This window comes from Catharus ustulatus, chromosome 15 (genome assembly GCF_009819885.2).
Source record: "Catharus ustulatus isolate bCatUst1 chromosome 15, bCatUst1.pri.v2, whole genome shotgun sequence".
Taxonomy (NCBI): domain Eukaryota; kingdom Metazoa; phylum Chordata; class Aves; order Passeriformes; family Turdidae; genus Catharus; species Catharus ustulatus.
In genome coordinates, this window is record NC_046235.1 from 13,049,345 (window position 1) to 13,065,880 (window position 16,536).

At 42.5% G+C, this 16,536-nt stretch overlaps 1 protein-coding gene and 1 long non-coding RNA gene across 3 annotated transcripts in view; one reads left to right on the top strand and one right to left on the bottom strand.

The window, feature by feature from the left end:
* GLRA1 (glycine receptor alpha 1) overlaps positions 1 to 5,978 on the bottom strand; it is a 47,232-nt gene extending 41,254 nt beyond the window's left edge. For both annotated transcript variants that reach the window (XM_033072893.2, XM_033072892.2), the window contains exon 1: positions 5,760 to 5,978. In XM_033072893.2, the coding sequence (XP_032928784.1) occupies positions 5,760 to 5,815 (56 nt within the window). In that variant the 5' untranslated portion in view covers positions 5,816 to 5,978. The remainder of the gene's footprint in view (positions 1 to 5,759) is intronic.
* Positions 5,979 to 6,760: 782 nt separating this feature from the next.
* The window catches only part of LOC117003344, a 134,306-nt gene continuing 124,530 nt past the window's right edge, over positions 6,761 to 16,536 (top strand). The window contains exon 1 of the long non-coding RNA XR_004419497.1: positions 6,761 to 7,217. This is a non-coding gene — a long non-coding RNA (uncharacterized LOC117003344). The remainder of the gene's footprint in view (positions 7,218 to 16,536) is intronic.

Here is a 16,536-nt window from a genome sequence, read left to right on the forward strand (position 1 = left end):
ACCAATCCTGGCTAAGAAATCCCAATGCAAACCAGCTCCTGTGGAGGGAAATGGTTTCTGTTCTGTCTGCCTTTGTAATCATAAATGTAAATTATTTGGATACTTTGGGGGAAGGGTGAAAGAAAAGAAACTGGTGAATTTTTTGTCTCTTTAAAGGGTACTAACCTGTTGGATTAGTAATGGTTTATTATGCTGGGTACAATGCAAAAGTTACTCTTTCCTGGGCTGTGCAAGTAGGTCTGGAAGCCAGCAGCCAGACAGTCTGGTGTTGAGTTTTCTGGTCATGGCTGCTAATGATACTTCCAGTGCCTTGCAGGCAGAATTCCTTCTTCTCTCACTCCTTCCTTTTTGTTTCATGTATCCCAAGCCGATGTTGGGTTTTAGTGTGGTGTTGGTTTGGGTTTTTGTCATTTTGTTGGATTTTTTTTTTCCAAACTAAAGTTATCAAAAGTTATTGGAATTACTTTTTTGTCCATCAAAAAAACTGAATCAAACTGTGGTGGGGAGGGTGTGCTGGAATGCCACTTTTAGCTTTTGAAAGCTTATGATGATTCTTTTCTCTTGGAAGGTATAAAGTGCACAGGTGTAACCATAGTTCATAAAAACACCAATAATTTGTGCTCTTGCTGATAGATAAAGGTCAGTAGAAACATGAGGTAATTATAGCAGAAGGGTAATTTACTGGACATAGTGAAACCCTGATTTAACGTACCACAACAGTGAGAGCTAATACAGGCAAATAAACCAGATGGAAGTCATAATTTGCAAACAGCCTATCTGTTGTCTTAACACTGATCACTTTGGGATGTCAGAAGAGCTCCAGGTTATAGAAAATAAGCAAGTGAGAATAGGTGGTGTGATTTGACATAATGAAATGTTGTTTGTATGATTTTTAAAGCATGATTATTATTTTTTAAGACTCTTGTCTTCCATCAGTACCTAAATAGCAATTACATTCATTAGGTTCTTGACACTGGAATTTGGAGAGTCCTTCTAACCTGCATGAAATGAGAACAGGCCTGTGTGCTGGTTTCCTATTGCAGACGAATGATTGCTGCTTGGTGCTGGGATAATAAAGTAATTTAATTTTGGACATTGATTAACTTCTTAATTCAGATGTTGGGATCCTCTTCTATCCAGGTCAGCTCATGAGGGTTTGGTGAGATGAATTCCTTAAGCTCACAGGGGATGTGTTTGCCCAGGACCAGGGGGAACTGCCCTGTGCTGTTGCTTACGAGAGCTTTCCTTCCTGGCTGGAATCACTTGGTCAGCAGCAGAGTGAACTTCCTGAGCCTTTTCCTGTGCTGTTAAATCTGGGACACTCAGAGTAGGAGGGCTGCTGACCTGTTTCATACCTAAGGGTCTCCAACACCTCTTATGGGAGAAAGAATAAGAATTCCCATGCCCGAGTTCTTGTTTCTGAAGGAAGTCTCTGGCAGGGTCTGACCATTCCCTCCAGATCTCAATCTCTTTTCAGAAGCAGCTCCTCTCAGGTATTTGAACAGTAAATCTCTGTTCTGCCAGTGGGACTTGCTGCAGTGTGGGGTAATGTTCAGAGTGAGCCAAGGTGGACAGCCAATCTACATTACCTAAAATCTGCTCAGCACTGGTGCCTCAGAGACCAAGGAGATTTTATTAGTCCATGTGAGAAACCGGAGCATTTGTTGCAATGGTTTTGATAAGCAGATTGGTTATTTAGGATTTCTCTGCTCTTTGTACCCAACCTAAGGTGGGAGGAAAATAATGGGGGTTTTTCAATCATTTGTGGAGCTTGTTTTTTGCTCTGAACCATCCACAGAGCAGGTCTGGAGTTGTTTAAGGCAGCTGTTTGGCTAAGGTTAAAACTAGGCTGTCGGAAAATGTTTTGTGTAGTATATGTTGATTTCTCTTAAATGCAAGAGTCAGGATGAATGGATCAAAGTCCCTGCAGAAGGCAGGGCCCCAGACATTTTGTGCTTTTACTGCAATGACACCAAATTAATCCTTTTTTACAGAATGATTTATAAGAGTTTCTAGAATAGTCTACATTGTCACATTTTCAAATCTTGGCTCTGTAACCCTTTCAGTGGGGTCTCTAATGGGGCTATTACAGGTTGCAGACCAAAGCAACTGAAGAGTATGCTTAGAACCATCTGGTCCAAGACTTTGCTAAATCATTTTTATTTCATGGAGATGAGGGACTCTACAGAAGCATAACAAGTCATAAGGCACAACTTCTAGTAGATTTTAGTTAGCACGGGGAAAGTATTCTGTGACTATTGAGAATATTTGCTGCACTGTTTATCTTGTGGCTCTGGAAGACTCTGGTTAGGGCTTCACTCTGTAATGTTACCTCTTCCTGCAGAGCTATAGCAGGATCCTCAGAGATACAGTGCAGGTTATTCTTCTCATTCTTGGGATTTTCAAGGAGATAAAACCAGCAGCTCACCAATCATCCCCTTTACTTGCCAAGATTGTTTTAGGAGAAGGTTTGTTCATTTTTTTTTATCTCCCAACAAATTCATGTTCCCAGTGGCATCTTCTTGTTTTAAAAACTGGCAATGAAGAGCTCTGTTACTGACAGGAGGGAATATAAACACGCCAGTTGGAGCAATCCAATAGAGACTGAGGCTGGCAGCAACTTTTAGCCTATGACTCACTTGGAGCAGTTGCCTTGAATCACTTCTGCTAGCTGACAGATTGTTGTTCAGAAGGGGCCAATCCTGATCTTGAGTCATGAAGGTCGTGCTGCTGATTCCTGACATTAGGATCAAAAACAGACCCAGAGATTTTCAGAGCCTCACAGGACAGTGTCCATTTGGGTAAGGTACCAGTTCTAAGGCATCTTTTCTCTCCTAATTTGACAAGGTGCATTCCTACCTCCAGCTTATGCGGTGGTGCTTCTGGACTATTACAGCTACTAAAATTTAATGGTACCACAGGAAATCCAGGCAAGATCATCACGGGATAAGGGAGCATTCTGTTCTGAATGAAGGAATTCACAACTGGACATTCAGGGTTGTGTAGTTAGACTTTGGGAGAATGATTGATTGTAAATGTCTCCACAGATATTAGCAGGACATCTGGAAATTCTAGTGTCCAATATTGCCCTAAACAGTCCAATTTATTTTAATGAACTAGCACATTGCTTTACCTAGGTTCCTGTAAGGAAAGCTTGGTCAAACAAGCTGTCTTCATCCCCAACCCAGTTCCCATCCCTGCTCCTGCCTAGGTTCCCAGTAAAAGCCTGAGTCACAGCTAAGGGACTGCAGTCTGAGGAGGCAGGTAGCAGGATGGGAAGTGCTCTTCCATAAAGAAAGGCATGTTGGAATAAGCCATGTATCACAAATTCCTTCTAAAACACCCCAAACGGAACAGAAACAAATATTATATTGGCAATACCATAGTGTTTGCATTCACACACCAGCTGTTACTCTTTCCCATGGGGGTCTTGTTTTTTAAAAGGCTGGTGGAGGACATTTTTGTTCAGCCTTATTTTCTATATTGGCTTATTTTCCTGTATTGGCTGTATATTATTTTCCTTCAAACATTAGATTTTCTTCTTCTTCTTCCTATTTTTTTGTTTTATTTATTTCTTTCTTTTAATTTTTGTGGTAGATGTGCTAATATATAATGGATTCTCTTTCCAGAATATTTTGACAGGCTGACAATAAAGTGTGGTGCACTCTGTAATTTAAAGCCATGCATACTTCTCTTATGGATTATTGGATTATCAGCTTTGGGTTTGTTAAACATCACGTATGACTGAGTGCAGGAGTAATTGGCACACTAAATTTATGAATGACTGTTAATTAATATACTTCTACTGAAACTGAAATAGCAAAGCTATTCCTGGACTAGAAAGGCTGGTAGATTTTTGGCCTGTAATAAATTGAACACATAACGCAAAGCGGGAGAGAACAAAAGAGAAACATTGCATAGAGTCAGTTCTGAGCAAGAATTACTGATTGGTTTTTCAATCATTCAAAAATGACTGCAGGATATAAACCAATTTGATTTCATTCTTTCCCTGTAATTGAATTAAAGTATTTCCAAATATTCTTAAATGTTGATTTTGGGAAAATTAAGGTTCCAGAAATACCTTTTGGATGTAATATGATGTAATACCACATAGGTCTGTGTGTAATTTATAACATTACGAAGGTTTGCATTAGAATCTGAAGTGACTGGTTTACCAGGGGTTTGAATGCCCATGACTGTGATTGCTGTGCTGGGAACCTGTCAGTGCTCACAGCGTGGTGTGAAGCACAAGTGTGAGCAGGATCCGCAGGACGAGTGTGCAACAATTTCACTGTTCCAGCACTTCACAGGAGACTTGGGCAGAGGCTTCAGTACCAGGGACATAGCAAATGCAAGCCTGGAAATATCTTTTTATTTTTTCTTTTTTTTTCAGTTATGTGATTTTCCTTTTGCTTTCTGGTGTTCGTGTTGTTTAGTCTTGTTTGTTTTTTTAACCCAATAGTTCTCCACTGTTGAACTAAGAGTTTATTGCACATCCGTTTGCTCCCTGTCAGCCCATCCCACTGTGTTGTGCAGGGTTCCAATACACTTGTGACTAAGATGAGAAAGGATGGCTCAGAAGTATTGGTTGTTGGATACTGCTTCTCAGAGATTGATGATTTTAGTTATTTCTAGAACTCTTGTTTCACCTAACATAAAGATATACTGTTTTGAGTTCATGAGACAATTTTGCTGTCTCTGAATTTCTGTGGAATTACAGGAAAAAGTGGGGATATTTCATTTTTTATACCTAGAAAGACTTTTGTGTTCAAAAGGAAAGAGAATGCTAGCTCAAAGTTGGCGTATCAGCACTGTGATTCATAAAACAATAAGTATTATGCCAGTGATTTTATGAAAATAATGTCTGTGTTTTCATATTAAACTACAAAGTGAGACTTTGGCAAAACACAGAAATAAGAGCCATGCAACTGAAGGCTGAGACTGACAAACAAGTTCAGGTCATGAAACAGGGTGGGTTTTTTTTCTCCAATTGCCTATATATGTGTCTCTCACTTGCTACAGCAGGGTGAAGTTTTCATTGAAATATAGAAGCTTCTAACATCCAATTTTTTTTTGTCCATTTAATAAAAGCACTGCAAGGATAGATGGACAAGAAGCAATTCTTTAAGACTAAAGCTGTTCCTTCTATCTTAGCCTTAATGAGAAACTGAACACATCTAAACCAGAGTCAAAATACAGCTGGGTGATGATAATAGGCGCAATTGGAAAAAGCTCCCCCCATCCCCTTTGGCTTTCATTTAGATTCTGCAAAGAAAGAATATTCAAAACAACATGAAAGGAGAGAAAAAAAAGTTGGGAAGGAAGGAGATAATTCTTTGCTTTTGGTGATTTTAAACACAGCCAGCTAAGGCTCGAGGGTGAGCCCTCAGAGACAGGCAGTGCAAGCATCCCACGGAACTCACCTGCAATCTGAGGATGGGGAGGGGGCGAGGTGGGGATATTTACCCGGGCAAATTCAAGTGCAGCATTTCCAGCCGCCACTAGCTGTCACTTTGCAAGCAGCCGGGGTCGGTGTTTTCAGCACTGCGGTTAGCGAGATTGCAGTGCTAATTAAACGGAGTAACTCCCCGAGCCGCGGAACGTCCCGAGCCCGGGGCTGTGCGAGAGCAAGCTCGAGGCACCGAGGGGTGGCAAAGGGCAGCTCGGGGCAGGGGAGCCGTGGCCACAGGCTGTGCCCCGAGCTGGGGTGGGCACGGCGCTCAGCCCGGCCACTCTCCTCGCGTAAAACCAAGCCTTACCTGAAGAAAACGATCGTCTCCCACACGTAGACTCCGAGCGCGTTGACGTTGCACATTTTTCCAGCTCTTGCTGTTGTTTTTTTTGTACTCCGTGAGGGGTGGGCCGGTGGGGTTGGCCAATAAAGTAACCGGGCACTTGGGGAGAAGCGGTGGGGAGAGCGAAACAGCCCCGGGGCACGGGCGGACAGCGGCGGGCGGGCGGGCGCGCTCAGCACCGCGGACAGCGCCCGGTGCGCGCCCGCTCAGCACCGCGGACAGCGGCAGCACCGCGGACAGCGGCAGCACCGCGGACAGCGGCAGCACCGCGGACAGCGCCGGCTCCGCTCCGCCGCTGCCTCGGCTCGTCCCTCCTCCGCCGGGGCCCCGCCACCGCCACTGCAGTGCTGCTCGGGGCCGGGGCTCCGGGCTGCCCGCACGGAACCCTCCCTTCAGCGGGATGTCGCTCCGGACATCAGGCTGGCGACAGGGGCGGACGCAGCGGGTGTAGGTTTGCCATCAGGGTGCTGGCGGTGAGGTGGGAGTGGGGGGACGACGACCCTCAACAACCCAGGGTTTAATCTCCGCTGCTGGCCGGTGTGTCTTCCTAATTACATCCACAGGAATTTGTCAGTGTGGAGCCGTGCTGCAGTCCCGATTGTGTCGCTTTCCTGCCCGCCGTTTGGTTGCTGTTGATTCCTGCTTCCTGGACTATTTTCCTCCTGAATAAGTTATTGCTGCTGTAGGGAAGGTGTCCCATTGCTCAGGGCTAGAGCGGAGGGGAGCGAAGGGGAAGTTTCTTGGGAAGCACTTCCATTGTGCTCGGAAAGAAAGTGGCTCAGTGTCCTCCTAATGCATCTCATCTCCCCTCTGCTCTCTCTCCCCTGCTAGGACTCGCCAGATCTTGGGAGTTTCTTGCTGCATTAATTTACTAAACTAAAAAAAAAAAAAAAAAAAAAAAAAAAAATGAGGACAAAAAATAAGTAAAAAAAAGGGGGGGGAGGTGGAGAGAGGAAAGGCAGAGGGGAGGGGGTAACTCAGCCTCTCCACCATCCCAAGGCCCTCCTCTTAGCTGTGCTCATTGGTCTCGGGGCTGAAAAAACTACTCTAGGACGTGGTTGGATAAACGCATGTTGTTCAGCAGAGGCCGTTAACCTTTAAAGCGCTGATACGTTTTGCTTTTTTAACTCGAATTGCTGTCTTTTTAAGAAGTCTCTGAAATCGTCTCCCTTGACAGGGCAAGCGAAACGTGCCTTAAATCTCCATCTCGTGGAAGATCTGCTTGGCTGGCAGCTGATGTGTGTTGTTGTTGGCTTTTAAGGAACATCTCCGTGTTGTGTTTCTTCTGTTGTTTAGCTTTGATTTATTATTTTTTCCTTTTTCTCTTTGTTTTGTTTGATTTGTTTTTTTTTTTTTTCGGTCTTTTGCATTTGGTTTTTCAAAGAGCTTTGGCAAACACCAGAGCCATCAAGGCCAGGGCAGGTAAGGTGCATTCAGTAGTTTCTTATCACAGCTCCAGCTGTGCTCGCAGAGTGCTGAGCTGGTGGTCGGGGTGGGGAGGATTGGGCTCCTCGGTCACTTTGTCAGTGTCACTCTGCTCGGCTTCTCATCAACTTCTGAGAATTGAAAAACTTAGCTCTTCTAAATAATCCAGGATTTTTTCCCCCCCTCTTCTCTGTTGTTCTGCTGTAATGGGATTCTTCTTTAAGTTCTGTTTTGTCTACTTGTCCTGTGCTCCGCAAAACTCCCCACGGAAACGATTCGCTTTTAACCCCTGTTTAGCTGTCTTTAATCTGTTCAAGGACTCTTCCTATCCCACTTTGAAGGGTGGAGGAGGACTGCTTTCTCCATCACTATTGTAGCCCCTCCAGGCTAGGAAATAAGTTTTTTTTCTCCCTTTGGGTTGTATCTCAAAGGACCTCACTGCCGTTCTAAAATTCACTTGATGTTTTTGATCTTCTGCTTTTGTTTTGTTTTGTTTTATTTTGTTTTAAAGCTGTGTGTTTATGTAGTGAAGCAGACAGAAATATCCTCTGGGTCACCATTCAAAAGAAAATAAAGACCTGCTTGGCTTCTAGCCACTGGTACAGTGGGAATTTAATCGGATTTACTCCAGCTCCTGGGTCTCGGTGTCTGGATAGATTAATAACAGGCTCTGATTTCACCTCATGTTGATTCCTGGGGACGTGATTCCATGCAGCATTTCCTGCATGCTACTTGCTGGCTCCTCGCTGTCCCTTCTCTCCTGACATTTATCCCCACATGGATGAGCCTCTGTCACTGTGCTTTTCCAGTCCCCTGTGTGCTGACAGACCAGAGGAGGAGCTCCAGACCGAGTGTTAACAGGATCCACACAGCAGGAAAGAAATGGTGTTTCCCTGTTTTTTTGGTTTTTTTACTGGGAGTATAAAGAGCGGGAAGCAGAATCATCTCTTGGCATCAGTGGGTTAATTGTGGAGGCTGTCAGCCCTCTTGTGCACTTAGAAATGGAAATGGGCTCTGTAGGACATACAGTGTCTCATATGATATTTCCCTTGCTTGCAAGTTTGATCTTTGTACCAAAGGTATCTGGGCTTGACTCTTGTCCCCACTTGCTGTCCTTGCACTCTCTTGGACCAGGGGAGCGACGGGGCTGTGCTTGAGATCAAAAAAGCAGATAAATCTGTGTGTATACAGGATAAAAATTCTTCTTGGCTGTTACTGTTGAAGGGTCTCAAAAATGCTTTTCCCAGGGAAAGAATTTCTCTGCTTTGCTGTCAGCTCTCCTGGTGGTAATGGTAATCAGGGAGCCCAAGGACTCTTCTGCTGATATTCAAATATTTCTCCCTACTGGAGAGGAACAGGAGTATTATTTGCTTTGATATTTGGAGAAATGGAGGAAAAAACAGGTTGCAACAGGGATTTGGAGCAGGTCTAGGCATTGAGTTCATATTGACCAGGGAGTCAAAACAAAATAAATGTGAATTTAAGGGATATGAATTTTGCATGTCTTATCAGGATGACTCCAAAGGTACCCACACATTCTGCTTTACATTTTTGTCTATGTGTACTATCTCACTCTTAATTGCTTGCCTTGGCACAGTGCCCTGTACTGTGCTATGTGAACACATCAGGCCTTTGTCAGGATGATTTCAGGTCCTTGGAATCCACATCTTCTGATTTAACCCCAGTGATTCCAGAAACAGCCTCACTGACACCCATCTATAGTTTCTGTGTTCTGTAGTTCCTGATGTTCTTTCACCTGTAGATACCTGTGATGAAGTTTCCCACATTTGTTCTGTACCATGCCAGATATTTAGATTTTTCTTCTCTTCTCCAAGAAGTTAAAGGCAGATAAACTGGAAATAGGTCTGGAGATTGAATAATGGCTGGAAGTCAATTTTATCACTGTTACTTTAAGTCACCCTTGTCATCAGGTACTTCTCTCCCTGGGTCTGTGCTGGCTTCCTCTTAGATCAGGTTTTAGCTTTCTGCTTGGTTTTGCTGCAGTGGTTTGTGATTTATTTCTTTAGGGGAAAGGTTCACTTGCCAGGTCTGCTCCTTTTCAAGCAGAGTCCAAATGGTTTTGAAAGGCATTCACCTTTCTCTGGTGGCACTTGTACAAATTACAGAGTTGAAGATAACTTATCATTATGTCAAATGAGGCTCTTAAAATGAGATTGCCTGCTGCGTGTTCATCTTGTTCTTGTTTTTAGTTTCGGAGTAGATGAGTCTTGTAAAACTCACTTGTAGGTGAAATTGTCTGGGAAGATTCTTTGTCATCTTCTCTCTGGGCTGTGAGTGATGGATTCTCTTCAATATAAGACACCACAAAGATAATGGTTTTAATTTGTTTTTCGGCAATGAACTAAAACTTGGGAAGGGTGTGCATGAGGACTGACAAAAAGGAATATTTTTTTCTCTGGTTTCCTTTATGTGGCTCCTGCCTGATCCTTTCCCTTTGAACAATGCACATGAAATTCTTCTCTGTGAAGAAAACTATTCTTCCTGGTAGGCTGTGGCTTCATTTTGGTTTTGATAGTTCATAGAACTGCTTAAAGACAAGGAGAAAACAGAAGGCCTTTGAAATCACTCTGTAAAGAGGAGACCATGCATTCTATGCTGAGAATTAACCTAAAGATTCACTCACAACTGCAAGTTGATTTCATTCCTGATCTGCTTTCCATATCTGGATTTTATGGTAGGTAGAGTCGTTTTAGTTTCTTCTGCTTGGTTCTTAGAATTCAAAATCTGATAATCAATTCATCATGGTGATAAACTCCTTCAAGCTGACCATGCACTGCCTTCCTTCCCCAGATAAATGACAGCGTTTTTGGTGAAGAGGTGGCCAGCACAGTAGTAAAGTACACTCAGCATTATCTTGGGAATACTAAATCCATTATTGTCAGTTTGTTCTTTGGAGAATGGCTAATGAGGAAACAGTGCCCCAAGAACCTGGATTGTGCTTCCCAAGGCAGAGATTCAAATTGCTGCAGCAGCACTACTTGCCTTTTTGACACTGAACAAATGAAAAACAAATTTTGAATTAGAGTTAAGTTCACAGAATTTTACAGAAGGTTCTATAAAATAATTTCCTATTCAGCTAATTTCCATGTTGAGTAAGCTATTTCTGTGCAAGATGGTTCAAGTAAATACAATTTTCTTAGAAACTTGAGAACCTGGGATCTTTCTTTTTTTTTTTCTTTAAGAAAGTAATTGCTGGTAAAATAACACCATAAACTGTTTCTGTAGCAATTTATAATTTATAAAGTGCAAAAAAAAATTGTTTTTGCTTAGAAGATGTACAGATGAAAGAATTCACTGGAACTAATGTAAATGCCCATCTTCCACTACTTTTGGAAATATCCAAAAGTCTAAAAATATTTTTAGAATTGAATGCTGATGAAAGGTTTGATAAATTCTCTTTTGACATACATTGGCTCTTTGGGAAGTAACCACTGGTATCTTTCATGGGTAATTAAGCAGCCCAAAACTAGGAAGGTTACAAGGGATGGAAGTGAGGGATTTGTAGTGTAGGTGATTGATATTTTGGACTGAAACTCAAAACAAATATCACTGTTTGATGGCCTATTACCCCACAAGTTTTTAAAATTACAGGTCTAACTATATTTGAGGTTCAGCCCTACAACTTCCTCTGCAGACAGAGCAGTTCCATGGATTGTCTTTGACCTTCCCACTCCTGGGCACTTTATTTCTTGACAAGTAGAGTAGGAACTGATTTCTCACCATTGGAAACATGGACCCATGAGCCTGGTGAGGTCCAAGCTGTGATCCCAGGCTCTGGAAGGGGAGTGGAGCCCTGGGCTAGGATGATTTCATGACACACTAAAAGTTTTCCGGAGGCCAAGCAAAGATCTCACTTGAATACAACAACATTTGAAAGTGTGTTTGCCCCACCCCCATGCTCAGATTAAGGCAGTAATCCATGAGGAAGAGGAAATAAAAAAGAATGGATGGTTGTTTCCCCCTAGGAGTGCTGAGTTATTAATGAATTTCCATGTCTCATATGTCACATAATGACACTTGAGCTGTGAGTAGTCTTGCTGAGTATCACAGGCCTGTCATGGTTACAATTTATGTAGTGTCTTGCAGTAAGAAAGCAGCAAGGACCTCACAGCCCTGCAGAAATCACACTTCTAGAATTACAGAGCAATTCTAAAATAAAATTACACTCCCCCTAGAAGCTTGCAGGACTTAGGTTAATTGTTTCTGACCTGGACAAACAATTACCAGGCAATTCCCCAAAATCCAGAAGTACTATTTCATTCAAAAATCTTGACCAATAAAACTTTTTTTTTTGTTGTATTACTGTGTGAATGAAAAAGAAACCAAAGCTACTTTTGCAGCCAGTCTTGTCAGAACTTGTTGGGTGTTGAGCATCCTGCAGTTGTTGGAAATATTCCCTTAGCTTTTAGTGAAGCCCATTGCTCCTGCCTCAGCTGCCCTCAAATGCTGTGGGAAATTGAACTTTTCTGTCCTTTACCTTGCTTTTAAATGAAAGAAACCCTCTATTTATTTTGATGTGAGCAGGCATAAGGTTTTGCAGAGGTATAGAAGGATGCAGGGCAGACCTAGAGTCATTCACATTACCCTCTTCATTCCTGTTGTCTTGGAGTAAAAACAAGTAAAACAATAATAATTCAGTTAAAAATCCCACACCTCTAAAAAAAAAAAAATCCCAAACAAAAAAACTCCAAGCAAACAAAAAAAACACCAAAAAAAAACCCAACCAAACAAAAAAAAACCAACCCCAAACCAAAAGATATAGGAAATATAGGAGGATAAAGAGGGAAATAAAATACATTAAACACTTTCATTGCTTCACTTGTCTTGTGAATTCAATAGAGAGTATGTGGGAAACACCAAAAGTGGAGCCCTTTAGAGGAAAAGTTTGACTGCAAAGGATAGGCTTGCAAAGGAAATTGAGAATCAGCCAGTGATGCTAAGTGTTCCCTCACAGTCCAAATGCTTAGATACAGGAGCATCCTCTTAGATGCCCCAATTCACTCACAGGACCAAGCAGCAAAACTTATCTCCTGGAGTGAAAGAAATAATTTGCACTTTCTGATTATTATTTTTTTTTAACTTTTGGAAATAGAAATATTTGCATGTCAGATGTCTAAAGGCTAAAAGGAATCCTTGTAGGATCCCTCCTCTTTTAAACATTGCAAAGGAGTTGATCCTCCATCCATTTTAATGAAGCTTTTTGGCTTTGAGGGAGGGGTATGGAACAGCTCTTCATGAGGATCTCAGCTGCTGAAATGTTGATGATAGCTGTCATTCACACCGCATTAGCAAAAGCGCTTTTCACCCATCTGAGGTGCCTCAGGTTTGATAGCACTGCTGAGGTGTCAGGAATCAGTAGGGACTTCCCTCTGCTAGAGGGGGATCCTTCCTTCAGTGTCACAGTCCTCTTGATTTGCCCAGATTTGGTATTTTACTCACATCGGAGTGGCTTTGGCTGTTCCATTGCCATCCAAAGCAATCCTGCCATCCCTGGTGGGGTAAGCAGGGATTTTGAGAGGAAAAAGATATATTACCCAGCTGTGGCCCTATGGACTTGCAGAAATTTCCCTGAGCATCACTAACTTGGGTTACTTGTTTGGTCTTCACAAAAGCATCTTGTTTTTGCCCCTGTATTTCAGGCAGAGAGCAGTGATGTAGGGCTGGGCTGGTAAGGACACCTCGACACTATGTAGATTATATGATTTGCTGGTAACTGGTTCTGAAAGTCCTGGTGGAAGGTTTAAGGGGCCATTTGAAAGTCTCAGCCGGGCTGTGTGAGTTGAGATGCTTTCCTCACCTCAAATCCTTGCCTCAGGTGCGGTATCTGGTGCCTCCGGTGAAAGACAGAGAACAGAGAATTTAACACATTTGCTAAGTTGCTTGTTTTTGCCTTGGGCTATGTATTTCTTTGCAGCCTGCTGAGCTAAACCCTGTGACAGCTACAGGGCCTCTTTCATGCCCTCCCTCAGCTCGGTGTTCGCCCAGGGCTTGGACAAAATTCCCCCCCTGCCATCCCTGGGGGTGTTCAAAGTTTGTTCAGTGAGCTCTGATTCCAGCGTTTTGTCTGATACAACTGGTTCAGCAGCTGGAGAAGGGGATTAGCATGGGCCACTCACTGGATTCAGCAAAGGGAATTTGGGAGCTCTCATCACTGACTTATCCCCTGCCAAATGTGAATGGGGGAAATGCTTCTCTGTGATTAAGCTCTGCTTGATAAAGATCCTCCTCTAAATGACTGCCACCATTAATGGATGGAATTCCTTGATTTTCCTAAGATACTAACGACCAACTTCCTCTCGCACAGTGAGTATTCTTACAGGTGCATGTTGGAGAATCTTAGATCACAATTCTTTTAGCTCTAACTGCAAGATTGCTTTTTCTGCCAGAACCAAAAGTCTCTTCCCTCTTCAAAATATTAAAATCACGATGGGTTCTAACAACTCTGCAGGCAGACAGCTTCTGTGTCTACAGCTCAGCTGACACAAAACCAAAGTGCTACTGCTTGCAAGTTTTGCAGCACTGCCCCGTTGCTGCCTTTAGGTGCTGTGTGCTGGCAAAGCCCAATGTTGCAAAGCTTTTGCAAATCCCTGCGAGCATCAGTGGCCTGTATTTATTAAAGGAATGAATGCAAAAAGCTCAGGGTGTAAACACGATTTTTATTTTTTTTTATAAAAATGCACTATCTCTGATTTTTTCCCCCCCAGCATCAATACAATTCTTTGTAGTAAAAAATCAGGGTGTTACCAAGAATTTTTCCTTTGGATACATCAGAGAAAAGAAACTCCAGCCTGTTCATATGTTGCACCACATTGGCATTTTTGTCTTCTACGGCTTTCCCTCCTCAGGAAAACAGTGCTCTGCCAAGGCAATTGAACTGAAGTGATTTATGTAGTCTGTGCAAAGAGAAAAGGCTTTGTTGCTTTGTTAGATTTCAGGGAAGACATGGAAACACCGGGGGTGAGAAACAGCTCGGCTGAGACATGGGAACCACAATCCTCTCATTAAATCTCCGTGCCTATGACCAGACGGGCCTCACTTTGCATTTGCTGCCTGATTACCGAGTCTATGGAGCTGCTGTCTGGAAACAAAAAGCAGTAAATCAAAGCAATGGGCAGCTTCCAAAGGGAGCTGGAGGAGCTTGTGATGCCATGTTCTCCTTTGGCTCATTGTCTGGATGTAGCAGACACCAAAACCTGTCCCTGAACATTTCTGCTTGCACGTGGGCATACAAATATAACTCAACTTTTTAACTCTTCATGTCATGTCATCATGGCCTAGGAGAGACTTCTCATGGAAATAAATCTTCTATTCTCCTCCCAGATGACTTATCCATGGGACAAGCAGTCCCTTCAACTGCTAGAGAATTTTGTTTGCCATTTTGGGCTTTGATAGGGAGAGAAAAGGAGGGAGCAGCCTTTGTTTAAAGCAGTTAAATTCAATATTAGGCAGAACTTTGGAGACAGTCATCTGACTCCTGTGTGGACAAAACTGCTGGAGATATTTCTGATATTGCACTCTTTGTATTCATAGTATTTTAAGTGGAAAAACTCTATCAAAGAGCCAGAGCGTGGTTACTGAAATTAATTTTGGAGACCTTTATTGCATAGGTATGAGCTGTTCTGATTGTACTTCTCTTGGTATTTGAGAGGTGTCTGAATTGTCTGTGAAGGAATCACCAAAATACTATAACATATATATATAAAACTACATTTGCAGATATATGATACATGATATATGATATATTAATTTTTGTACCTCTGAGCTATTCTCTGGAGACTCACAGGGGAAGTACCTTCAAATCTGAGCTGTGCTACTTGTCCTGCCTTGAGGATATTCATATTCATTTCCAGGAATATCAGAGAACTTCCAAAGTCTCTTTCTCCCACATAAAAGTGACAACTATCTCTTTAGAAAATCTTCATAGTTCCTGTACTTTTAAACAGGAAAATACTCCTTTTCTAAAGTCTGTGAATTGAAGCTCTGTCCAACTTACTGAATTCCTCTGGGCAACTCTTTGGATAAGGAACTGACACTGAGATTTGAACCACTTCAGGGCTTCCAGAGGTGAACTGCCAGGGTGATAACTTTATCTTTATCCCACATTCAAACAGTCTCCAGATCCTGGAGCAGGGCCACTTCTCACTTAGCTGATGTTCCTCAAAAACCCAGGGAATTGTGGAAGAGTCTCTTACAAGTCTCAGCATTCAAAAAGCTCCACAATCTTGGCTTTGAGAACTTGAATACTGTGTCTGTTACATCTGGGGTAGTCTTTGCTCTCCCAAGGATGTGCTCAAGCAGTTGTCCAGTTGCAGGGGAGAAGAAAGTTCTGAGAACTTCTATGAACTTTTGGGAGCTGAGGCTTTCCAAGGACCCACAGCTTGGCTGAAGTTGGACAGATGTCACTGGGAAGTGGAAGAGAGACATCTCCCAGCCCTTGGCATTTGCCTCTTCACTCAGAATCACTGGGGACAGGTTAGTGCCTGTATAAATTATACACAAGATGCTTTTTTAACATTGGTAAAACACCTTAAAAACTCTGCAGTATTTTGGTGGAAGGCTGAAGAGGAATCCAGTATGAAATTGCCATAACAGAAGGTGCACAAAGTACTAAATGCAATGGGGTGTGACAGAGGATTTTGGGCAGTCTGACATGCAGGCTGTGTTCCTGGCACTGGGTGTAATACATTTATTGTCTAATAAATTCCAGTTAACATTGCACCAGCTATCCATAGAGGGTGTGCCTATACCTCTGGATAGAACCTGGGCCCTCTGGGACCTTGTCTGTTAAACAGTTTGTTGGCCCAATAAACAGGCTCACGTGGCAGTGCTGGATGCTGGAAATCAATACAGCTGCTCCTGCCTTGTCCTAGCACAGGAAGGGAAAGCCCAGGGACTGATTAAGTTCTCTTTGCTGAAAAAGCTACTGCATCCTGAAACATTTAAAATAAATACCACACGTCTACAGGTAGTTCTGCATTTAATTCAGGTTTTATAAGAGTCTTGCTGTACACTAAATAAATGCAATTTGATTATAAATAGCTTATTCACTGTAAACACGCATCTTATTTAATAGATTGTACATCTCATTATGCTTCTGTTTCTTAATTAGTACAGTGAGCTGTCACAGTGAATTGTCACTGGCCAGGCTTTCTGGGTGCTGTTGTGACTAAATTCAGTTATCCATTTACCATCACAGCCCCAGAAACAGTCATTTACTTATGAAATGTTTTAATAAGCCAGATATCATTTGTGCTCATTTTCACTTGGCTTGGTAGGCTCAAGGATGTTTTACTTC